The sequence below is a fragment of the Zingiber officinale genome, chromosome 5B (assembly GCF_018446385.1).
Source record: "Zingiber officinale cultivar Zhangliang chromosome 5B, Zo_v1.1, whole genome shotgun sequence".
NCBI lineage: Eukaryota > Viridiplantae > Streptophyta > Magnoliopsida > Zingiberales > Zingiberaceae > Zingiber > Zingiber officinale.
Window position 1 is genome coordinate 112,042,024 of NC_055995.1, and position 26,396 is coordinate 112,068,419.

At 36.1% G+C, this 26,396-nt stretch overlaps 1 protein-coding gene across 3 annotated transcripts in view; it reads left to right on the forward strand.

The window, feature by feature from the left end:
* LOC121985370 (NADPH-dependent aldo-keto reductase, chloroplastic-like) overlaps positions 1 to 26,396 on the forward strand; it is a 65,161-nt gene that overhangs the window by 21,377 nt on the left and 17,388 nt on the right. Inside the window, exons 7-14 of one of the 3 annotated variants that reach the window (XM_042538774.1) lie at positions 1,638 to 1,739; positions 1,857 to 1,965; positions 2,201 to 2,284; positions 2,658 to 2,684; positions 5,280 to 5,391; positions 5,508 to 5,589; positions 5,860 to 5,880; positions 6,575 to 6,780. In XM_042538774.1, coding sequence (XP_042394708.1) covers positions 1,638 to 1,739; positions 1,857 to 1,965; positions 2,201 to 2,284; positions 2,658 to 2,684; positions 5,280 to 5,391; positions 5,508 to 5,589; positions 5,860 to 5,880; positions 6,575 to 6,780 — 743 coding nt within the window. Of the gene's footprint in view, positions 1 to 1,637; positions 1,740 to 1,856; positions 1,966 to 2,200; positions 2,285 to 2,657; positions 2,685 to 4,219; positions 5,049 to 5,279; positions 5,392 to 5,507; positions 5,590 to 5,859; positions 5,881 to 6,574; positions 6,781 to 26,396 lie in introns of those variants that run through there. The other 2 variants (XM_042538775.1, XM_042538776.1) reach the window with 2 other exon arrangements.

A 26,396-nucleotide genomic window follows, 5' to 3' on the forward strand; every position in this document is an offset into this window, starting at 1 on the left:
GACAAAAGTTGAGTATCAAGCACTTCACACCATAGTGCCTTAGGTAGCAGTATCTGGTTCCACATTGGTGGCATGAGACACCATAATAAAGGAAGAGCTCAGTCCAACCTCTATCATAGTAGGTGCAGTTGTCTCCACTTTTAGTTGTATTGCAAAGGCCACCACTTGAGGAAGGGACATATTCAGCAATGTCTTGGGCATTAATGTGAAGAAAATTTTCCTTTGCAAAAGGAATAATAGGTTAGCAAATGTTAAAATCATGAAAAGTAGAGGATGACCAAAGGGAACCCTAAGCTTACCTTAAGAGAGACGACTAAGGTAAGCTCCTAGAGATGAGCTTCTTTAAGGTAAAGTAAAATTTTTAAAGAGATTCCATTGCATATGATTCATTGGAGTCCAAATCAGGAAGATTTATATGCTAAGGGATTAAGAGGAATACACTAACTGTGACAAAGGAGGCACTTCAAAAGTGTACGCTCCGATCATTGAGATTGGGTTTGAATTAGTTGATACACCTTGGGTATAGAGTACGATAGATGTTTTATCAAGAAAAACCTCACAAATAACTTAAATACTAAGAAACACTCTCCCTGACTTTATGGTTCTGGTTGTTGTGCGGCAGATGGAAAGGTCATTAGGAAAGGAAACAAGAATCACAAAGTGCTTTGGCGAAAGGTTTTAGATGAAATAACTGTGGTAGACTAAGTTAGAACTACAACATAGGGAGAAGCTGAGGCTACTTTAGGATGATGAAAGCGCCAAATTGAAGGACTAAAGAATAACATGATGAAGACAAACGAATGAAAATGGAACGGTGACATATTACTGGAAATTAGATGCTTGATACAGACTTAAAACCTTAGCATTTAATACAGAATGGAAAAGACAGATTTATGTTGGGATTGATGCAAATACTTAATTAGCAAAGGAATTATTAGATTTTGTAATGATTTTGCAAATCTCTTAAAAATGGACAAATCTGGACATCACATGAGCTAGGAATTGGCTCTATCAAGCAGCAAATCAAAATTATTAGAAAAAGATTAGGTGAATTAGAGTGCAATACACAGGAAGGAGGCATATAACACATTGATAATGGTAGCATAAGTTGAAGGATGGGAACTGACAAGTGTCTCTGATACCAAGATATCATATAGCTAACTTTTTTTGTCTCTGTTCCTATAAAATACTTCCTTATATGTTATATCAATAGAGAAAGGATTAGACTCTGCATCCAGTGATCTGTCAATGTTTCTTCTCTTTCTATGCTTACGATTCACTGTAGCAGTTTGGCAAAGCCCAGGACTTTGTCAACCATTCTCAGAAGATACTTGCATTTCCTAATCCTTCTTTTGGCTTGATCTAGCATCCTTTAGCTTAAATCTATTCTTTAAACTCGTCTTTGATTCATTTGAGCAGGTTCATTCTGCTGTTGTTGACCAAAATACAATTGGTAAGTTATCAAATAGATTACTCACATATAAAAAGACAACAATATATGTTACATTTTGGAGCTCCCTCAAGTTGGAAGTACATTTTATTTTGCAAAAATCAATGGCAATTACTTTTGAAATTGAATTTTATAATGAATGTAAACAAGAATAATTTAAATTAATTTCTTTGGTGTTAATGAGTAGGTATATATTGAAGCAAAAGAACGGGGAACTAAAAGGCGAAGAAAGTTTGTTTCAAGTTGGGCAAGTGGCTTCACTTCTTCTGTTAGACAACTACTACATTGGGTGAAACACAATTATCCTTTCCTACTAGTTCAATTTTTTATTTCATTCTTGTTCTTTGTTTTCTTTGCAGCTATTTATTCACTTTTTTGTTTTGTTTTCAATTTCTTCTCTCTCTAGCTTGTCTACTCAGCAGTTCAAAGATGCCGAATTGCTGAGAGTCTTTGCCGATTATCAATTTCTATCAAATGCTTCCACACATCAAATCCTCCATTTATGCAAATCTCTGGTAAGAACACAAGCAATGCATTTGGATAGGCAACAATTCTTTAGCATAACATTTCTCTCACATTTGTCCGATATTAATGAAATGCAAACAAAAAACTAAATGGAATTAAATAATCTCTAGCAAAGAGGGCATTTTCTTTAAATTTCATAGTGCATATCCCTCTTGTAGTGTGATTGTGGTAGAACATTAGTTTGACAACTTTTGTGATGCATCTGAGAGTTGTATGATTTGCCAGTTTCAGATACTGGGATCAGAAGCAACTTGGTGGAGTTTCATGGCCTAGATGTTGGAGTGCATTCCATATCGTGTGATAAATGGGGTAATACCATGAGTTCATATATTTGAGTGTTAGCCTGGTCTTAATAGTATGGTAATAGCCAGCAAACTAATATTCCTACTGTCTTGCTCTTTCAAGTGCTTCAACTTAAAATATATTAATTTGACTTCATAGTTCATTCCTTTTGAATGGTTTCCATTTTGTGTTGGATTATGTTTCGCTATACCACTATGCTGATTTTCCACTTACGATAGAACAAATCTTAAGTTTGAAAGACCATCTTGGAAGGCATTTGCATCTTGTAAAAACCCATGAAATTTTTTGTATGAATGTCTAAGATTAATTGATGCTATGCAATGACACTTGATATCAAAAAATTGTGTTAATCTTTGTGTAATATTTGTTCAAACTGCAGACGGAGTGTTGTCGATAACAACTACTGGTATGTTCTCTCTTCCCTAGTTTTATCATTTATGCTTCTATCCTGTGGTACTTTTCACTTGCTATGATTTTCACTTCTCTAATACTATTTCAAATATATTTGAAAGTTTTGAAATATTTCTTTAAATGTCTTATATAACTGCTGATTGATGGAAGGCTGGAATTTAAAAGAATTGCTGTCACTAAATTGCTTCTCATGTTGAATTTCCTGTATTTAAATGCTTTGAAGTTGATTACCCTAAATAATTCAGGTTAGGAACTTGAAGCTTCCTAGTTTAGTTTATCCATTGAATCCAATTTAACTATGGTCACCATGGTGTCATAGCTATTCTTGATTATTAGTAAAGAATGTAAAATTACTATAATTACGAAATCTGGTCTAACAATTTCATATTCATCTCAATTTAACTTATTTTATATACATAGTTTGACCATTTCCTTATTACCTCTCCATGATCCTTCATGTCTGATCCACCAACCTTATTGTAGAAGAATTTATTCTAATTCTATTTGTTTAACTTGTCAACTAACTTAAATATTTGTCCAATCTTCTAAAAAGGGAACTGCTATCTTAGTGAAAGACATTTTAATTTTCATCCTTATTTTTTTTATAACCACACTTTGTTGACAGCACTTTCATCTTCAACGCTACTATCCTAATATTGAGGGTATGATTGAGCTATAAATAATGTTTCTACAATAATTTACAGTCTCTTTGTTTATCAGAGAGGAAACCAAGATAAAGATAGTGAGAATTTGTCAAAAGTTGAGTTTCTTTTTGTGGAAGAGTGTGATGCAAATAAAATGAAAAAAAAGACGTTTTAAGAATAAACTAGCATAGAAAAATAATCCAATTCATGGTCTAAACTTTAACCTTTTTTTTCTACTTGTTCTAATTATAGTATTTCTGATTTTACTATTCCTAGAAAAACATATCTAATTTTGCTAGGGTCTTATTACACAACCAAGTTATTGTGAGGCTTGAAAAAAGCTTATCATTCAATGTGTAATATAATTTTTATTTGGAATTTTTTTTTCTAGCGGGATTGTTGACTGATGCATACAACAACATGAGATCGCAAGGCAAAGCATGGAATTTTTTTGGTTCTATGTTACATTTTCTTAAAGACCAATTACATGAGAAGGGATAAGGTTTTATGGAAATGGAATTAATGAAGGTTGAAATTTAACATATGGAAAATTACGTAAGGTGCTAGTCAACACTAGTATGCTCTTATTTTCAACCCATCCTAACATGTTTTGGCACATATCAAAGCATGCTAATATACTTCATATGAATTTGAGTAATAATAATTTGACTATTGTTCAACTTGTATCACTAAAACTTTAATCTAATTACATATCTAATTCTTAGTTTTATTTTTAGAAGAAAAGAAGTGGAAGGGTATTAAAGGAATAATTTGAAATTAATTTTGACATACTTTAAAGTGTTTTGAAGCATGTCGAATTTTGACATGGTTTGGTATAATAAAATTTTAATCTAATTGTTTATCTAACTTCTAGTTACGCTTTTAGGGTAAAAAGCAATATGATTTGGGGTTTCCATTCTCATTTGGCTTGAGACATGCTACTTGTGACAAGTGCTAGTGTCCGAGGATGTGCTGAACACTAGAAGGGGAGGAGAAGTGGAAGGAGATGAGGAAGTCTTGTGCACCTCAATGTATCATCTGGTGTGTTGTGGAAGACTCATGTACCTTAGGAAAGCCCTGATGTGTCATGGAAGACTCATGTGCTCTAGGTGATATTGCAGAAGATTCAATGTTTGCTACAGAAGACTCATGTGTGCAAAGTTATGTCATGGAAGACTCACGTGCTGTAGGTATCCTAGAAGAAGAATCATGCTCGTGGAAGATTCATGCCAAACTTGCATAGAAGATTTCCTGTGGGGTTTCATTGACCTTTGTGAATTGCATAAGTTGGTCGGTGAGCGGAACAAAATATTTTACTTGTTCCAAACATAGAACGATATTTAAATTTAAAGGAAGACTACTATGGAGAGAAATTCATTTGAATTCACTTGTTATGCTATGACTCATGCTGAAGTATGATGATTGTTGGCCTAGTATGCCACAACAAAATTTTAATTCCATTGATTATCTACAAAACTATTTTTATTTTAGAAATAAATAAACTAAGTGGAAGAGAATCAAAGGAGTAAAAAACCTACTTGAATTCATTGTTATACAGCTTCGATGTCAAGTGTTTGCATGGTACAATACCAAAATCCTACTATTCCAACGAGGGACTGCATCCTGGCATGGAACCTTAATTTGAATGGTATATATGTAACTTTAGGGAACAACAAATTGCGATTCAACCTTCTATAGTTAACATGTATTCAGGATGTTTAAATTGTGACCATGCTTGTGAATATAGTGCACATGTTATTTTTAAGTTAATTAATCTATGAAAATTTTAGTCTATTGGACTTACATTTAACATATGACAGTGACTAGAAACCATGTCAACTTCTGCTACGACCTTGGTTCAAGATTGTTCTCTATCCATGGAAGTATTTTACTTGATAATAACATATTTAGTGATGATACACTGGGTATTGAATTATTTCATTCAGGAACTAAAGACAAAGTCATATATAAATACCATCTAAATCTTAGAGAAGCATTGGCTTCTGATTCATGGTTGCACAAATTACCTTCCATTCACAAAAGTCATGGAACATTCAGGCAAGCTTTTCACTGCACATGCCTTCTTTGTTCCTTTCACCTCTCAATTCATCAGCCCATTGATGTTGTAATATCATTTGTCGTACTGAACTGTGAATCTGGCAAATTAAATTTAGTGGAACCGAAGTATGCTTTTCCACTGCAGAGGAAGAGGACATTGATGTGTTCATGGAATGGATGTTTCCCTTTGTTCAAAAGGTTTGCCTCTGTTTCTGAAAACTTGTACCCACTTTCAAAGCAACAAGTTCAATATAAAAGTGATAAGTGAATCCTGTGAAATGAAAAAAAAAAACACAATGAATGCCCTTTGTAGTTAATCTGGGAAATGATATTAGCTGTTTTTGTGGATTTCTAATAATAGACAAATATACTAATATTTAGAATTCTTTTGTTCCTACAATGATATCTTTTATGGGTCAATACTATGAAGCTAACTATTTTTTTGTTTTTTGTTTTTCTTTTTTGCAGATACTCCTATTGAAAATGCATGTAAGATTGTCCTGTCCTTTTATTTTTAATTTCATTACAAAGATGGTAGAATTTATCTCTTGTTTTTTGCTTCCATTTGGTTTTCATGCTAACTCTAATATGATTTCTAGGCAACACTAATATCTTGCTTGAGCTTTCTTGGAAACCTGTTCAGACTATAGGAATCTATTTAGCATAACTATTATATTCAGGTAGAGGTGTCACATGTACAGTAGTTGATTTCTATCTTCTATGTGCATGAGGTCAGATGTCTTTTAAATCAACAATTTTCTTTCTTTTTTGGGATTTCTAGCATGGCCCTTAATGCAATCTCGCCTTTGTAATTACATTAATGGTGTTTTTTCTTCCTCTTTATTCTATGGCCTCATATAAACATGAGTTTAGATCCAAGACAATAAATTCCAAAGTGATTTATGATATGCTATCAATCTTCACTTGTTCGACTGATGCAAATAATGAGGGCACATAGTCTATTGAAGACCCTTAAAAAAAGGTTTATTTAGGAAAACTGTACTAAATGCCATTAGTTTTTTATTTTAAAATTATCATTTTCTGAATTTTTTAAGATTCTTTGTTAAATGTGTAGACCTTTATTATCACTTTTGATAGGGCGTTTGATTCCAAGGCTGGACTATATTGTTTTGTCTAGCATATATCTCATGGATAGGTTTGTTGACTATAACCACAATTTAAGCTTCTGCAGGATCTTGCAGTTGATCTCATAGTTGAGAGCATAGATAGTCATGGGTCACGATGTGATCATCTAATTCAGGAAGCTGATGGCATGTATCCTCCCCTTTCCATGTCAAATCATGAACGACTACTTTCTGGCCTCAAAACCTATGTTCTCAGACACAGAAATTCTTTAAATAAAGAGTGTCATATTTGCTTCTCAGGCAGGTAGTTGGTCTAAAGTCTAAACCATGACATTTCATTTTTTTTTCATTGCTGACTAATCTTTATACTGTATGATTGGTACTTTTTGACTTGAATATTCATTTGTTTCTGAATCATAACTATTGGTGGAAATGGTAGTTGTCGCCTTTTGTTTTTACTCAAAATCCTATGATTTCACTTGCTTAAGCATGATATATGACCACTATGTTTGGTTGTATTCTACATCACGGTTTAACCATTCAATGTTGGCACATTAGTTGATGCATATCAGACATTTTAAAGATTAGACAGTTTTTTATTCTAGATCGTATTTGGATATAATTTATCATCTGAGTTTACTTTACTTTTAAATTTGAACATTATATTTTGTCCATAATTAGACTACGAAGAGCAGCCCGGTGCACGAAGCTCCTGCCATGCGGGGTCCCGGGAAGGATCCATTGTACGCAGCCTTACCCTGCTTTTCGCAAGAGGCTGTCTCCAGTTTGTCTATAATTAGACTCGGTTTATTTTATTGGATTATAAAAGTTGATATAGGAGACCTGAAACCATGTTTATGGATAATTTTGACCATTAATAGTGTTCCCTTATTTCCTCCTCTTTAATTCCTTAAAAAGATGCAGCATAATCGCTAATTGTTTATGGTTATCAATCGTTTGTTTGTCAAGAGTCAACCTATTGATTTTCTTTGTGCAACTTTTCTTATCCAAGTCAATAGTTGTTTATTACCTTTACTTTATGCTTGTAGTATAGAATTTGTTAAGAATATTTAAGAGTTATATACCAATGTTAGAAGAACAATTGCATAACGGAACATACAGGATACATGTTGATGCACATAACTAGGTACAACTACTACTACTACTAAGTCTTTATCCCACTAGGTAGGGTCGACTATATTGAGTCCTCCTACTCCATTGGACTCAATCTCTTATTATATAAAGGGCATCCCCAGTGCACGACGCTCTTGCCAATGTGGAGTCCTAGGGAAGGATCTATTGTACACAATCTTACCCTACAATGCAAGAGATTATTTCAATATTCGAACCCATGACCTTCAGGTCACACGATAATAATTTTATCGTTGCGCCAATGCTCCCCTTCATCTATATCTGTTGGTGCAGTTGGCACCAATGATCAAACCTGAGTTTTAATTAATGACAAGTAGATTAAAGTTAGATGTGTTGTTGATCTAACCTTGTTACCAAGTGCGTAGGGATGACTAACTTGACGGATCAAGAGGACCAGACACCAAGCAGGAAGTCCAGTCGGGATGTGCGATTCCTGATTGGCGAAGTCCAGATGTAGGATTCTGGTAGGAGGTTGGGATGTTTGATTCTCGATGGGTTAAAGTCTAGATGTGCAATTTTGGCAGGAGGTCGCGATGTTCGATTCCTAATTGGCGAAGTCCGAATGTGCGATTCTAGCAGGAAGACCTGGTGGGTCAGATTGGGCGTCGAGGAGGTAACTCGACATTTGGTAAGTGGAGGTAAGTTGGAGAGTGACTCAGTGAGGACGCGCTCCGTTTGAGGGGATAGTAGGCGTTGATCCAATTTAGGTCCATTTCGGAAACCTAAATTGAGGCACTAGATTCTGGTCTCAAAAAGACAGGATTTAATTACTAAATAGCTTATTTTTATTGTGCTAACTTTGTTTTGCAAGTTAGATATTTTGTATTGAACTAATACATTTTGCATGGTAAAAGGAGCACAAAATGCCTCGGGTGAATAGTGCCCGAGGCGTCTTCAAGCCAATGGAAGATACCTTGAGTACTGTTTATGGAAGGTGCCTTCAAAGCTCTTAAAGGCACCTTCGGTTGGATAACTCAAAAGACCGCAGCGATGATAAGGCATAGATTTTGTGAGATAAAACTTTGCCTATGAAAAACGCCTTCAGTGCTAAGGTGCCTTCAACACTCAATAAGAGGGTGTCTCGCCCAAGGCTTCAATAATACTCAAGTACACCTCATTTACAAGCTTCTAGGCAATCGTGTGGCTCTTCGACTGCTCCGACTTCATGCTGCTAATTTGCGACAACACTACTATGTTCGACTGCTGCTGAGAAGCCGTAACACCGAGATCAATTAGTTAAAACTACAAGTGCTGGGTAACGAAGTTTCATTTTGTACTAAATTTTTACATAAAGGAAAGTGTAGCGTATCATACTTGTCCTGACTTTTCGATTGTACTCGTTTTCCTCTTCTGGAAAAGGATTTTAGTGGATTACCCATCGATAGGTCCGTGAGATCTGGGTCTTGGACTAGGAGTCGCCGAAGGCTCCGAACCAAGTAAAATCGATCGAGTTCACGTACGTGATTCACCCACCTCTCACGTGCGTCTCGATTCAACAAGTGGTATCAGAGCAATGTTCTACTTTGAATTGGTGCAACCACTAAACAAACAAGGGGAATTGTTTTATTTTTTTTCGGATTTCAGTTTTTCGTATTTCATTTGAATTGGTAAAGTTTACCTCTTCAAATAATTCTTTCTCATTTGGTTTTTACTCGAAGTTGGTGCAACACCACTCGAGTCGTCGATATTTTTTTTTACTGCAAACTCTGCTAATCCAAGACCTAGTCTTAGGACATTTTTGTTATTTTTTTTTTTTTGTAAGATAATTCAAATGGCCCAACTCAAAGGGTATAGTACCACTTGCTCTCCTCTCTTCAACGGAAACGACTTTCCGTATTGGAAGAAGAGAATGGAGGCCTATCTGAAGATTTACATCAAGCAGTGGTTCTCAATCTAACGCACGTACTGGGCACCAGTTGACGAAGCAACCAAAACACCCATTGACCCTGAGGATTGGAATCCGGATATGAAGGAGGCCTAGACTAACAACAAGGCGTTGAATACCCTCTAATGTGGGTTGATCAAGGAAGAGTTGAACTGAATCGGACCATTCAACAACACAAAGGAATTATGGGACAAACTGGTCGAACTACACGAGGGAACAACCGACTCCATGGTAACGAAGCGTGATCTTTTATTAAATTCTTTATTTAATATCAAAATGCAGGATGAAGAAACCGCAAGCCAACTACACACGAGGATCAAGAATATCCTCAACAACCTACTCATGATCGGATATCAACTCGAAAACTGCGACATTATCAAGTATGCTCTGAATTCGTTTCCTTGAAATGCATTGTGGGCATCGATCGTAGATGCCTATAAAGTTTCGAGAAACCGTTCAAAGTTAAAACTAGACGAGTTATTTTGTAAATTGGAACTGCACAAACAAACTAATGCCACAAAAGTCGAGAAAAGGATCACTTTTCTTGCAGGTACTTCAAAGGAAGCCAAAGCACGAACCCGAGCCAAACTCAAGACAGGGACGGAGTCCGACTCGGAGTTTGACGAAGAAGAGTAGCTAGTGAACATGGTAAGAAAAATGTTCATTAGACGTAAGAGAAACTTCTCTAAGCACGACATGAAGATGTCCAAGTCTACATCCAACAACCCAAAGGCGAACGTCACGTGCTACGGTTGCAACAAGAAGGGGACACTTCAAGCACGAATGCCCGAACGAAGACAAGATAAAGAAGACAAAGCAGAAGAAGGCGCTTCAAGCGACGTGGGACGAGTCCTCCTAAGACGAATCGGAAGCCGACGAATCAAAGCAAGCAAGTTATCTCGCATTGATGGCAACCGGAGGCGAATCATATCAAGAAGACGAGTCCGAATACGAGTCAAGCAATGAATCCGCATCTAGTTCAAACGAACCAAATGGGGAATCTAAATGGGTATTTGATAGTGGTTTCTCCCAACACATGATCGGGGATTAAACAATATTCACAAAATTGACATTTAAAAGACTAGAAACAGTTGCCTTTGGAAACAATGACAAACTTAAGGTAATTGGAATAAGTAATATTGAACTAGAATCTAATTTCATTATTCATAAAGTACTAGTTGGAAATTTCAAATTCAACTTACTCAGTGTTAGTCAATTGTGTGATTCAGAATATAAGGTTAGGTTTACATCCACTAAATGTTTAATTAAACATATGAAAGATTCCATAATAAAATTAAAAGGATTTAGGAATAATAATATTTACATAATTAATCTAATCAACTCCTCATTTAAGTGTCACTTGACACAAAAGGAGGAAACCTGGCTATGACATAGAACCTACACTCACCTTAGAAACCTCACCAAACTAAATAACTTTGAGGACTACCAAAACTACCCAACTTAGACTCAACAATCTATAATACTTGTCAATAAGAAAAACAAACCAAATCAACCTACAAACCAACTAATTAAACTCAAATCAATTCAACACTTGAATTATTACACTTAGATTTATTTGACTCACATGAGATTAAATCTATTAATTAAAATTTATACTGTCTAGTAATAATTGATGATTACTCAAGATTCACTTGAGTAAAATTTTTAAAAAATAAAGATGAAACATTTGAAATATTTAATGATTTTTTAAACAAACTGAAAACAAAAAAGACTTAGAAATCAAAAGAATTAGGAGTGATAACGGTGGAGAATTTAAAAATCATAGGTTTACTAAATTCTGCTTAGAAAATGGGTACCATCAAGAATTCTCGTGTCCTAATATACTTCAATAAAGCGGAATAGTTGAAAGAAAAAATAGAACCCTCTAAGAAGCCACTAGTAATGAATACCAACTAAAATATTTTTGGGCAGAAGCTGTTAGTACAGCCTACTATACAAAATAGAACAATAATAAATAATAAACAAAATGGGTATTTAGAAATAAACTAAGTGAAAATGGGAAAATTATTAGAAATAAAGCTACACTAGTAGCTAAAGGGTTTAGTCAAGTAAAGAGACTTGACTATGAAAAAACCTATACCCCAGTAGCCAGACTTGAGTTTATTAGAATGCTACTAAGCTATGCATCCCATAAAGGATTTAAACTTTATCAAATGAATGTTAAATCCGCCTTCATAAATGGGCTAATAAAAGAAGAGGTCTATGTAGGCCAACCACCTAGGTTTGAGAGTTTAGATCATCCTGACCATGTATTTAAACTAAAGAAAGCATTGTATGGTCTTAAACATGCACCTAGGGCTTGGTGTGAAAGGTTAACTTTCTATCTAATTTCCAAATGATTCAACCAAGGTCAAATTAATGAAACTCTATTTGTAAAATCACTTAAGTTTGATATTTTTATAGCCCAAGTATATGTAGACGATATAATTTTTGGTTCAACAAACTCAGAATTTTTGCAAGAGTTTATAAACTTAATGGAACAGGAATTTGAAATGAGCCTAATAGGTAAACTAACATATTTCTTAGGTTTACAGATTAAACAAACAAATAAAGGAAATTATATTTACCAATAGAAATACACAAAAAAATTACTTTAAAAATTTGGAATAGAAAATATCAAAAAAATAAAAATACCAATGGCAATTAACACAACTTTAGATAGTTATCCAAACAAAAAACCAATAGATATAAAATATTATAGGAGTGTCATAGACAGTCTTTTATACTTCACTGCAAGTCGACTGATGTCTTATTTGCAGTTAGTATGTGTGCTAGATATCAAATCTGTGCTAAAGAGTCCCATATAAAAAATGCTAAAAGAATTTTTAGATATTTAAAAGGCACAACAAATGTGGAAATTTAGTATCCTAGAACACCTAATTTTGAACTGATTACTCTGACTCAGATTATGCTGACTGTAAAATAGATCGTAAAAGTACAAGTGGTGGATGCCAATTACATAGACTATCACTTGTAGTTTAGTAGAAAACAATATTGTGTTGTTTTATCTACTACTGAAGTCGAGTACATAGTAATGAGTGAGTGTGTAGTACAATTATTATTGATGATGCACACATTAAAAGACTTTAACTTAGAATATAAAAATGTAAAAATCCATATTGATAATATTAGTTCGATCAACTTAACTAAAAATCCAGTGCATCATTCAAGAACCAAACATATTGAAATCAAACATCACTTCATTAGAGATCACGTCACCAAATGAGACATTGAACTCAACTATGTTAAGTCCAAGTTAAATCTGGAGGGCATCTTCACTAAACTACTGCCATAATTTGAATTTAGTAACCTACGAAGATGGCTGGGAATGTGTACGATAGATTAGGACTCTTATTATCAAATAAATTTTTAAGTGATTTGCAAATTCTAGGAAAATTCATTACTTATGTTTTCTGAAAATTCTCATTTCTAGTATTTCAAAATGTGTTTTGGTCTTAGTCTAGATCGATCCCATAGAAAGCATGATCTTATAGATATAGGTAACGAGCATCTCACAAACACACTAGGGCTATCTTGATTGTGTATTCAAAAACTTAGAATGACATGAGATGCGTAGGCCTTTTGCCTAGACTTCAGATGCTTTTATTAGTGCACCAACATAAGTTTGGGCAAAAAATGCTAGCATATTGATCAAGTTAAGTAGTCATTTTTCAGCAAATTTCTAACTGGACATTAGTACTTAACTTGACTAACCAAGTGAAAACTACCATCTTCTGATAGTTAGTTAGTAATTGAAGGTTAGACATTTAAAGACAATTTATAGATAAATATTATTTTCAAAGTAATATCAGGTTCAAAGGAGAATATTTGAAAAGTACTTTCAATAGAATTTTATTTCATTTTTTTTAAATTTTTGCAAAGTGTTGGTTTAAAAATTCATTTGAAACCTTACCGGAACTTACTTTGTAAATGGTTCAAAAATTACTTCTGAAATATTTCCAAAATTATTTTGATTTTTGAAAAATATTTTGCAAAATGCTTCCAAAACTTGCTTTTAAAACTTGCTTTGAAAAATACTCTTATACTTTTTCAAACATTTGTTTTGAAAAATAAAATCAAAGTGTTTTGAAAATTACATTTAAAAACTGCTTAAAAATACTTTGAAAGATGTTTTCAAAAACACTTTGAAAAGTTTTATAAAATTCTTGCAAAGGTTATCCTTTCACTTCGAAAACACTTTAAAATTTTTTCAGTAAAATCTTAAAAAAAATTATTTGCAAAATGTCTTTCAAAATACATGAAATTTTCAAAACTTGTTTCAAAATTTTGGAAATGGGTTGTCTTGAAAAATGGCTTGCAGAACTCTTGTAAAATTTAGCTTTGCAAAATGTTTTGTTTTTGCAAAATTTAATTTTCAAAAATTTGAAAACCTTTTGTAAATTTTAAAAATTCCTTTCAAATTACTTTGAAAATTTTTCTTAACTCCTCCCTACAATAGACCTACAAATTTTTATGCTTACTTTAAAAAATTTATTACTTGTCATGCTTGCTTGTATATTTACATTTTCATAATTTGGTATACTTATATGCATAATTTTTTTATAAATGTTAAAGGGGGAGAGTTAGAGTTTAAGTAAGAAAATCTGAAAAACATAACCCTAAAAATGATCAAGAGGATAAAACTTAACTGTTTCATTTTAGATTTATCTCAAAATCATTTTTTTATATATGTTTTGCATTTTTTTCCTAATTTTAACCCAGGTTGTCATTGCATCAAAAAGGGGAGATTGTTGGTGCAGTTGATACTAATGATCAAATCTAAGTTTTGATGAATGACAAGTGGATTAAAGTTAGATGTGTTGTTAATCTAACCTTGTTATCGAGTGCGCAGGGTTTACTAACTTGACAAATCAAGAGGACCAGGCACCAGGCACCAGGCAGGAAGTTCAGTCGGGATGTGCAATTCTTGATTGGCGAAGTCCAAATGTAGGATTCTGGCAAGAGGTCAGGATGTTCGATTCCCGATGGGTTGAAATATGGATGTGTGATTTCAGTAGGAGGTCAAGATGTTCGATTCTCGATTGGCTAAGTCCGAATGTGCGATTTCGATAGGAAGACCTGGTGGATTAGATTGGATGTCAAGGAGGTAACTCGACATTTGGTAAGTGGAGGTAAGTCACTGGAGGAGAGTGACTCAGTGAAGACACATCCCGTTTGAGGGGAGTAGGCGTCGGTCTAATTTAGGTCTTTTTCGTAACCTAAATTGAGACCCTGACTAGATCTTGGTCTCGGAGAGACAGGATCTAATTATTAAACTGCTTATTTTTATTATGCTAACTTTGTTTTGCAAGTTACATATTTTGTGTTGGACTAACACATTTTGTAGGGCAAAAGGTGCACAAAATGCCTTGGGTGAACAATACCCAAAGTGCCTTCAAGCCAATGGAAGGCGCCTTGAATATTGTTCATGGAAGGCTCCTTCGAGTGTTTGGAAGGCGCCTCCGGTCGAATAACTCAGAAGACCTCGGCAACGATAAGGCACAGGTTTTGCGGGATAAAACTTTGCCTATGGAAGGCGCCTTCAGTGCTATAGAAGGCGCCTTCAGTGCTCAATAAAAGGGTGTCTCGTCCAAGGCTTCAATAATACTCAAGTACACCTCATTTACAAGCTTCTACGCAATCTTGCGACGCTCCGACTACTCCGACTTCGTGCTGCTACTTTGCGACGACACTACTGCGTTCAACTGCTGTTGAGAAGCCGTCCAACATCAAGATCGATTCGTTAAAACTATAAGTGTTGGGTAACAAAATTTCATTTTGTACTTAATTTTTGCATAAAGGAAAGTGTAGCGTGTTAAATTTGTCCTGACTTTTCGATTGTACTCATTTCCCTCTTTCGGTGCTTCCGGACGAGGACTTCCATATGCCTTTGTATATCCTTCAACCAAATTGAATGTAGGCCGTGTCGAGTGACATGACTTGATATTGCAAATGCTAGTTAAAAGCATGCTAAGACCAAGTCAAAGTTCAATGAGTTTTAATCCTATAGTTCTCTTTCACTGAGCTTGTTTACTTTCAAATATAAGCTTATAATAATTAGAAAAATCAATTTAATTAAAATTTTGTAGTAACATGTTGCATATGTTAGTGCAATCATGCCCCAAGTGGTCCGGTATGATCTTGGATTTCATGTTTGGGTTAACGATTTAAGTTAGGTTTTGTTTGTTATATTTGATGTGTGTTGAGCTTGCAGGAATAGCAGGAAGACACATGAAACAACTCTGGAGCATTAACCTGGCACAACCAAGTTGGTAGCTTGATGGCTCTAGGTTCATATATTGGAGAAGGTTCCAAGGGACCGCATGGCGAGGAACATCGAGGTAGTGAGGACGATGGAAAACTTCAGAGGTAAAGACGTGAAGGATGACATAGAGAGGAGTCATGGTCTTAGGTGCATCCAAAGGTCGTGGGGTATGAAGGAAGAGGATTTCGAGATAAAGTTAAATTGCACGGGTAAGTCTCCAATGAGTTATGAGAGTTAAGTGACTGAACCCAACTCAAGTTGGGCAAGGAAGGGGAGTTGAAAGGTATATTGTCAAAAATTTTGCTTCTACTTAACCATTTGTTGGGCAAGGAAGGGGAGTAAAAAAATGCTAAAGATCTTTGGGAAAAGATCATATAATTCCCGAATCAAGAGGAAGCTCATGAGGAAACAATTGTGGAGAAGAGTGGAGAAGAGTCTAAAAATCCACAAGAAAAGAAGAAAGGAAAGGTGAACTCATTGTCAATGAGAATGAGAGTCAAGTGGGAAGGGCAAAATTTGATTGAGGAGGAGATTGTAAAAGTCCAGGCCTCAAGCACCTCTATGTAAAAGAAGAACAAAGAGTATATTATATACTTTGGGTGCAATGAGAATGGATATTACAAGAATCGATGCTCACTCATGAAGGAAGAGGTAAAGAAAAGGTGGATCTTAAATTTAATGAATCATGCAATGTTTCAACTACAAGTAGTAGGAATAAGGAAGAAAAGAAGAAGAAAAAGTGTATCATTTACTTTATATGTGGGGAGAAGGGTCATTATCACACAAAGTGCCCAAAGAAGAAGGAAATTGAGAAAATGAAGCATTTAAAGGAATGGAGAAGAAATTTAGAGGCCCGAGTCAAGGGGAGCTCCAAAGGTAAAAGGGAAGCTAATTCGTAACATAAATTCAATTTTAAGAATTAATTCTTTCATGCATAGTAGAAAATATTATATTTATTTACCTATGACACTGAAAGCGAAAGATTTAGACTTGTAGAGTAAAAATAAAATATATGGAATTTAAGTTTAGCAATATTGGACATAATAAGTTAATTGTTAAGATAGGAGATGATGAATTACCTGAAATTGAGAGCTTTAAGTATTTAGGATTATTTTTACAAAAGAATAGCGGGGTTGAGAGAGAGATATCTTACATAAAATACGAGTAGGATGGTTGGGATATAGGAGAGCGTCAAGTGTTCTTTGTGATCGTAAAATATTTTTAAAAGACTAAAACTTAAAGGGAAGTTATATAAAATGATAGTTAAACCTGTTATGTTATAGAGCTAAATGTTGAATTATGACTCAAGCATATGAGAAGAAGATGAGAGTCACAAAGATGAGAATGTTAACGTGGATGTGCTAATATACAAGGATGGACAGTCTAAGAAATAAGAACATTAGAGAAAGTCAAGATTGAGTCTATTGAGAGAGAACTTTGAGAGATGTCTAAGATGGTACAAATATGTTCTTAGATGACCAATGAATGCTCCAATTAAGCGATGTGAAATTATGATAAATATGCATATTAAACAAGAAAGAGGAAGACAAAGAAGACTTAATAACAATAAAAAAAGATAACATTTATTTAAATATAGATGATATAGTAGGGATAAAACCCAATGACATAAGAGGATTTATATAATCGACCCCACTTAGTAGGATAATGCTTGGTTGTTGTTGTTGTTGTTGTATTTATGTAGAATTTTAGTTTCAAGAATCATAAGTGTAGTGTAAATGATCATCATAACCCTAGGACAAAGGTTCATAATAGGACTACCTTACCCTTACCCAAGGATAGGAAGGTAGTTGGAAACCTAGGCAAGCCATTGAAAAAGGATAAACACATGCCTAAGAATAGGTTTAGAATTGTCTAAAGAGGAGAACAACTCTAGAATTCGAAAACTAGAATTGAAAAACCACTGTTCTAAAAAGCGCTAGGCGGTAGGCGAGCGGCCACTCGCCCACCTGGCAAATTTTTTCTACAAAATATTTTAAATAATTATAAAAATATATAAAATATTTTACAATATCTAAAATTAATCAAAATATGTATAATTTGTTCAACATACAATGCAAATAGCAAAAGTACACAAAATAACTCCTATAATCCTATATCCCTAATTCTTCTTCTAGTTCATCTACATATTTCTTCAACGCTTCCGATGTCTCGGATTCAAACTCAAAATCCATGGCATCTTCGTCTTCTTCATCCGATACAAATTCTTCTTCATGAAATTCTTTTACATCTTCAATATTTGTCTCAACATCTTCATATCCACCGTCAACAATCCATTCTTGTGCAATAGTTACTTCACTAGCAAGTAGCACATCAACTCCTTTTTCTTCTTGTCTTCTCTTTTTGTTTATGACTTTGGCATTAAATTGAACAAAGACTAAATTGTTCAACCTTCTGATATCTAGCCTATTTCTTTTCTTTGTATAAATCTACATTAAAGAAAAATATTAATATTGAATACATATTTAGACATTTAGTAATTAGTAGTTACTACACGGTACACAATAAGTAATTAAGTATTTACTCCCTCGAAAGTACTCCAATTTCTCTCACAACCCGAAGAACTTATAGTTAAAGAAAGGATTTTTTTAACCATCATTTGTAATTTAGGTACACCATTTCCAAAAAGATATCACCATCCAACTAAATAAAAACAAATCAAACAATAACAATAAGCAAAATTAAGAAACAAGCAATAGAAATTACAAAATAAAGTAAGCAATTATTACTTAGTTCTTAGTTCTTACCCGGATCATATTTCTCATCATCTTTTATACATTCCACCATAGCCAATGCTCTTTCGTGAGGAGATATAGATTTTAGAGATTTCATTTTCTCCCCATTTTAATTTTTAAAATTTTTAATCTTTAATTTTCTTTTTTTTTAAAAAGGTTTTCTTTTAATTCTTTTAAAACAATTAAAATCAAAATAAAAAAATTAATTGTCCGCCCCTGCCTAGGCGGCCCTAGGTGGTCGATTAATGCGGCGACGCCTAGAGGCGTCGCCTTTGCAAAAGGCAGGGTGGTGGCCAGCCACCCACCACCTAGGCACCTCCTAGGTGCCGCCTAGGCGATGCCTTTTAGAACACTGTGAAAAACTAAGCATTGAGGGCAAAGTTTATGGACCTAGAGAAAACCTTAAAGAAATTTGTAAAAGAGTCTAGGAATTTAAATATGGCTTTAGGAGGGAAAATGCCTAGGAATGATCAATCAGATTCGAGATTATCTATTATCACCTCATGTTGGTAAGTCAATGGCTGAAAAGCCCTCCTACCATAGAGTATCATTTGACTATGAAATGGGCAAGAATCCAAGGGTGGAGCATGCCATGGTAGCATTCGGATCTAGGAAGGCGGCTAAGGGTGGAAGTTCCAAGGGGAGCTCCATGAGCCAAATTAGGACTCGTATTCTTTAGATTTCAAGATAAGGATGCTTGGGATACTAGAAAGGTCCATAGGATATGCCAATGGGTTTGGAGATAATGAGAATTTAAACCCTTTGGTATTGCTACATTGAGGGGAGAGACATGTAAGAGAAATATGAAAATTGTTTATAAGCCATGACATTATGATCAAATTTCATGAGATGCCAAATAAACTAATGCAATGGTGTGTTTTAGTTTTGGTTTGGAAAATACATTGGATGGAAACTAGAATTAGGACTTTAAGTTCATTTGAATCATTTAGCTAGTTTTGAATTTTATGTCAAACCTAGGAATAGTAAGGAATTTTGGAGAATATCTATTTTTCAAAAAAAAAATGTGGAACCGCCACATCAGCGGCCCCCCTAGAGCCGGTCCCACGGTTATGGAAGGAGGTAAATGCAGGTACACAGCTGAAAGTGCATAGTCGGGATGTTAACCCCAGGCAATGACACCCCGAGGATCGAACTCTGGACCTTTCGGCCACAAAACCATGCGCCAAACATCTCCACAAAATTTGTGAATTTTAAGAGGTTTGTGGAATTTTTAATACATTTTAGAAATTGGCTTGGGTGAGCTGTTCAGAAACAACAGTTCATTATTTCAAAAGCTGTTGACTATTGGTCATCAGTTAACTGGAAAAGTTCAAGAAGTCAAATGATATTTTGGCCAAGAGTGTTGATCATCTTTGAGAGTAGTTGACCATCGGACTTGGTATTCATGCATAAGAACCAATGGAGGATTTTGAATGCAAGCTAAGGGTCATTATAGATGCATGTAACCAACAGCTAGGACATTATTGGTGTATCTTTTATTGTGTGACAATGGGAGAGAGAAAACAAGTTTAAGTGGGAAACCTTGTTCTACTCATTGCAAGGTTCTCCTATTTTGGGATTAAGAGGAACCTGATTTGATATTAAAGGGAGATGTGACGATATGTTATGGGAACCTTGCTCTCCATTAATTGTGGATTTGGAAAATTCCTAATTCAAAGGGGAGCTTAGGTCTGGGGGAGCCTAGATATTGGTGTATCTTTTATTGTGTGACAATGGGAGAGAGAAAACAAGTTTAAGTGGGAAACCTTGTTCTACTCATTGTAAGGTTCTCCTATGTTGGGATTAAGAGGAACCTGATTTGATATTAAAGGGAGATGTGACGATATGTTATGGGAACCTTGCTCTCCATTAATTGTGGATTTGGAAAATTCCTAGCTCAAAGGGGAGCTTAGGTCTGGGGGAGCCTAGAAATAGGTCTCGATCTATGATATTGCATTTATGGCATATACATTAGCATTTTTTTGTTGTTGCTGTTGGTGCCTCTAGTTTAAATGAAATCCTAAATATTAAAAAGAGGGAGACTGTTAGTGCAATTATGCCCCAAGTGGTTCGATGTGACTTTAATGTTTGACAAATGTTTAAATTAAGCTTTATCTATTGTATTTGATGTGTGTGTTGAGTGTGTAGGGACTGCGGGGACACACATGGTATAACTCTGGAGCATTAACTTAGCACAACCAAGTTGGTAGCTCGATGGTTCGAGGTTCATAGATTGTAGAGTATCGATGCAGTAAGGAGGATGGTCGAAGGAAGAGAACTTCAAAGGCAAAGGTGTGAAGGATGGTATGGAGAGGAGTCATGGGCTTGGGTGCATCCAAGGACGTGGGGCCTAAATAAAAAGGGTTTTGAGGCGAAGTCAAGCTGTAAGGGTAGGTCTCCAATGACCTGTGAGAAGTGAGTGACTTGTACACATGGGGGAAAAGATTAGAACTCAATTTAGGAGTACTTAACCTTAGGAGGTCGTAGTCAAGGTCAACAACTGATTAGGAAACTCAATACCCCAAATGGATTCAAGTATAAGAGTGACAAATCTACTTATGATGGACATCTATCCACTGGTGGTAGAGTTCACTGAAGTGTAACAATTAGCTGACTGCAAACCAAAACTTTGAAGTTGTGGTAAATTGAGGTTTGTGGTTTGGAGTAGTCGACTAGTGTTAGAATTCTAGTTGATTAGAGGATCAGTCGCCTAATCGACAGGATCACGAGGAGCAGTCGATTAATGGCCACACACAGTTGATCGTTAGGTGGCAAACAATCTCATAACATGATTTCAAGGCTTTAAAAGGAGGTTTTGGGAGGCTTTGAAGGTCGGTGGATTAGAGCCGATCGAGGCTAATAGAAGCCTTAGGTTTCCTATTTGCTTTCATTTTCTAATCCTCTTAATCCTTTCATTTTAAGAGGTTTCTTCACCTCTGGTAGGAAGACCAAGAAGGAGAAAACTATAGAAGCTTTTCATGAGTGACCGATCTAACAGGTCATAGGCTATGGAGTAGGAATTCGAACAACGTTAAACTGTCAAGTTCGGTTTGTCTTCTTGTCTTGTGGGTTTTGTTTATGTTTCCATAGTATTAATATCGTCTTGTAGATCAAAACATGAAATCAAACTACAATGCCTATTCTCCCCTTCCCTCTAGTTGACCATCCATGTTTCTATAGAAGAAAAATATCAAACATCTTAAACAAAGATTATTATACTTCTCATTCTAGTGAGATCGAGTATTTTTTATAGATCAAATTAAACAATGCTATCAAGACATTTTCTATTGCAATTGAGTTCTCTATATCCTCTTAAATATATTTACTCACTAATGTTCCTTACTTCGAGCCGTGGATTGAGGAAACAAAGGAATCCAAGGTGGAGAAAAAATCCTTAGGAAAAAGGAAGAGAAAAGAAAAGAATCCCCAGGAAGAAAGAAGAGAGAAAAAAGAAAAAAGAAAAAAGAAAAGAAAAAGAAAAAGAAAGGAGAAGAGGAAGGAAAGAGATGGGAAGATAAAAATACAAGATAAAAATTCAAGATAAAAAAATATGAGATAAAAATTCACAACAGGGCCATGCGAGGCGACAGCGCAAGGCCCCTGGGTCGCCAGCGTGAGAAAAAGTGAGATAGGTAGGAAAGTGTTGGACCCCGTGAGTGTTTTGATGTGATTAACCAAGTTATGTTAGGTCCTGTTAGTTTTCTCATCCCTGTGTATAAGTGTGCAGGAACTTAGGAGCGCAGGAAGTCGAGCAGAAGACGCAGCTAGCGAGAAAGACGGCACGGGAAGGGAGCCGAAGGGCTCGGTGCGTCCGAAGGACGAAAGAGCTGCGGAAGAGTACACCGGTGGACGAGAAGAACGTGCGCGGCGTTCGAGGGACGAGAAGCCGTGACGGAAGCCTGCTCGAGGAAAAGGTCGAGAATTGGGTTTGGGTGAGCCCTATTCCGGTTGGCCGCAATCACCCAAGCTATCGGAGCATCGGAAGCCAAAAGGAAGTCAAAAGGAGCTGGAAAGCTAGCTGGAGGCGCCTTCAATGAAGTGTTGAAGGTGCCTCCGCAGCCTGCACTGTTTGAGGCGCCTCAGACAGCTTGGAGGCGCCTCAGACCCAGTCCGAGGCACCTCCAAGGCTGTTTGAGGTGCCTCAAACCCGGCCAAAGTTGTCGTTTGAATTCGGATAAAATTTTATCCGGTCAAACTATTCGAGGCGCCTTGAACCCATGTTAGAGGCGCCTTGGACCCTCGAGATAGAGTTTCCAGGAGCTATATAAAGGCCCTTGGAGCTAGGAAATTGATAATCAATCAAGCAATCAACTCTGTATTCATTTCTAGCAATAGTTCTGAGCTTCTAGTGTGTAAAAGGTTTCTCCTCCTTCAGAGAAGGAGATCTTTCAGAGCTTTTTCTACTGCCTTGGATTAACAACCTTCTTGGTTGTAACCAAGTAAATTGCTGAGTCTTTTTCTTTATTTTTGTTAGTTTACTTTATTACTATTACACTGTATGAGTTGAAAGAATTGAGGAGGGTATACTTTTATTTTGCAGGCAATTCACCCCCCTCTTGTCGGTCCCGCTGCACCAACAAGTGGTATTAGAGCCCGACAGCCTCAGAAGGACGAACCGCCGACTGAAGCATAAAGATCAAGACGATGGCGAACATTCATCCCCCGAAATTCGACGGAGACTTCGCTACATGGAAGCAAAAAATGAAGGTATTTTTTAAGACTGAATTTGATATACTTCTAATCATGAAATATTGTTTTTCTGCCCCCAAAGACAAGGAAGAATACAACTGGACGAAGGAGCAAGCTGATTTTTTGGTTAACGGAAAGGCAGAATTCCACCTGCTCAGTGTTCTGCCGTCCCAGGAGGTAAGTCGGATCGGAAGCTACGACTCTGCTAAAGATCTCTGGGAAAAATTCCTGGAGCTCCACGAAAGCACCTCAGAAGCGAAGCTAGCAAGGCGCGACATCCTCCGGACCCAGTTGACGAATCTCCGGATGAACAACGGCGAGAAGGTAGCGCAACTCCAAGCTAGAATCAAGGAGCTGATAACGCAACTAACAAATCTCGGCGAGTCAGTAACGAACCGAGATTCCATCCGATATGCGCTCAACGCCTTCCCAAGAACTCCAGAGTGGGCGTCCTTAGTAGATGCTTACTACATCTCTAAGGACTTTGAGGTAAGTAGTTTAGAAAGTTTATTTTCTACATTTGAACTTCACGAGTCTCAAATTGCAGAACCTATAGAAAAGTCAAAACTCAACGTTGCCCTACAAGCTAAGATGGACGATCCCGACTCCGAAGCATCCATCGACGAATCTAAAGCGACACTATTGGTAAGAAAGTTAAATAAATTTGTTAAAACTAATAAATTTAAATCGCAGTCGTGGAAGCATCAACGCAACAAAAGGACGGTCCGATGCTACAACTGCAATGAGGAAGGGCACATCAAGGATGATTGCCCCAAGTTGAAGAAAAACACAAGGAGAAACCTCAGAGACCGACGTCCTCTACACGTAAGAGTCTGAAGGCTACATGGGACGATTCTTCATCCTCCGAGTCAAAAATCGAAGGCTTCTCAGGAGTGGCATTGATGGCCAACCATCTCTTTGAAGATGACTCAGACTCAGAGATGAGCATAGATCAAGGGGAAGAATCAGAAGAGGAAAGATACGATAAAGGGGGAGCATCACCAAGTGAGATAAGTAAGGTACGCGATCTTACCCCTACTCAATCTTTTCAATTTATCAAAGTGCTTACGAAAGATCTAGCAAAATTAGAAAAAGAAAACGCTGAATTGAAAATGAAACTAGAAAATTCATGCTCATTAGAATTATTTGACAATTTAAAATTAGAATATGAAAAATTGAAAATTGAATTTGAAACATTGAAAAATAATAATACATGTTTAAATAAATTCCCAAAATCAAAACTTAGAATTTACGAGAAATTGAATTGGTATATTAGAAAAAATCAGGGGCAACTTAGAAAAGTCCCCAACAATTATATACCCCCTAAATTTTTGATTAATCCAGTAGGTAGAAACCTTTACTGGATTCCAAAATCTGTGCTAGATTAAATTTTTTAAAAGGTAACGCTTTCAGCGAAAAAATTAAACATTACAATTTTTTTATGAGGTTTTGTCTAAGGAAGTGGTTGTTACTCCAATAACTAAGAAGGCCTAGTGCCTCGCCACGACCTAGAAACCAAAATATTGAAATACAATGTTTAATTAACTTTCTGGTAAAGCATTAAAATTAGAATTATATAATGCTTTGAAAAGTTTTTTAAAACATTTTCTTGGAAATTCTTCAAAAATATTTTTATACCAAGAAAAATATTTCTTGCATAAAATTTTGACTTAGAATTTTATTTTTTTACATATTATTTTGAAAGTGAATTTTAACTTAGACAAATCTTTTTGAAAAAAAATTTTTACTTAGAAATTTTTTTTAACCCTTAAATTATTTTTACCCCATTCTTTTTGCTGTGATCAAAGAGGAAGAGTTAAGTACAAGTTTATGGGGAGTTAAGAAAATTAAAATTTTTATCTAATTTATGTTGCGAATTATATTATTGCAATTTTTGTGCTTAAACTGTTAGTTTAGTAATTTTTCTTAAAATTATTATTTGTTTGTTTTTTCCCTAACTTGAACTTGGGTTGATGCACATCAAAAAAGGGGAGATTGTTGGACCTCGTGAGTGTTTTGATGTGATCAACCAAGTTAGGTTAGTTCCTGCTAGTTATCTCATCCCTGTGTCTAAGTGCGCAGGAACTTAGGAGCGCAGGAAGTCGAGCAGAAGACGCAGCTAGCGAGAAGGATGGCACGGGAAGAGAGCCGACTGGATCGGTGCGTCCAAAGGACGAGAGAGCTACGGAAGAGTACATCGGTGGACGAGAAGAACGTACGTGGTGTTCGAGGGATGAGAAGCCGGGACGGAAGCCTGCTCAAGGAAAAGGCAGGAAATTGGGTTCGGGTGAGCCCTATTCCGGTTGGCCACAATCACCCAAGCTATCGGAGCATCGGAAGCCAAAAGGAAGTCAAAAGGAGCTGGAAAGCTAGCTGGAGGCGCCTTTAATGAAGTGCTGAAGGCGCCTCCGCAGCCTGCACTGTCTGAGGCACCTCAGACAGCTTGGAGGCGCCTCAGACAGCTTGGAGGCGCCTCAGACCCAGTCCGAGGCACCTCTAAGGCTGTTTGAGGCGCCTCAAACCCAGCCAAAGTTGTCGTTTGGATTCGGATAAAATTTTATCCGGTCAAACTATTCGAGGCGCCTTGAACCCATGTTAGAGGCGCCTTGGACCCTCGAGATAGAGTTTCCAGGAGCTATATAAAGGCCCTTGGAGCTAGGAAATTGATAATCAATCAAGCAATCAACTCTGTATTCATTTCTAGCAATAGTTCTGAGCTTCTAGTGTGTAAAAGGTTTCTCCTCCTTCAGAGAAGGAGATCTTTCAGAGCTTTTTCTACTGCCTTGGATTAACAACTTTCTTGGTTGTAACCAAGTTAATTGCTGAGTCTTTTTCTTTATTTCTGTTAATTTACTTTATTACTATTGCACTGTTTGAGTTGAAAGAATCGAGGAGGGTATACTTTTATTTTGCAGGCAATTCACCCCCCTCTTGTCGGCCTCGCTGCACCAACAGAAAGTTCATCTAATTTAGGTGGATAAAAAAATATCCAAAAAATGATTCACGGATGGATTTCTTAAATCCATCTGTCTATTATTTTATAATAGGTAAACAATGAAAAGGATGAGTGGTTCATTCTTTTTATAAAATAAACGCTAGAAAATTTTGGGAGGGGAGCCTTGGCGCAATAGTAAAGTTGCTGCCATGTGACCTTG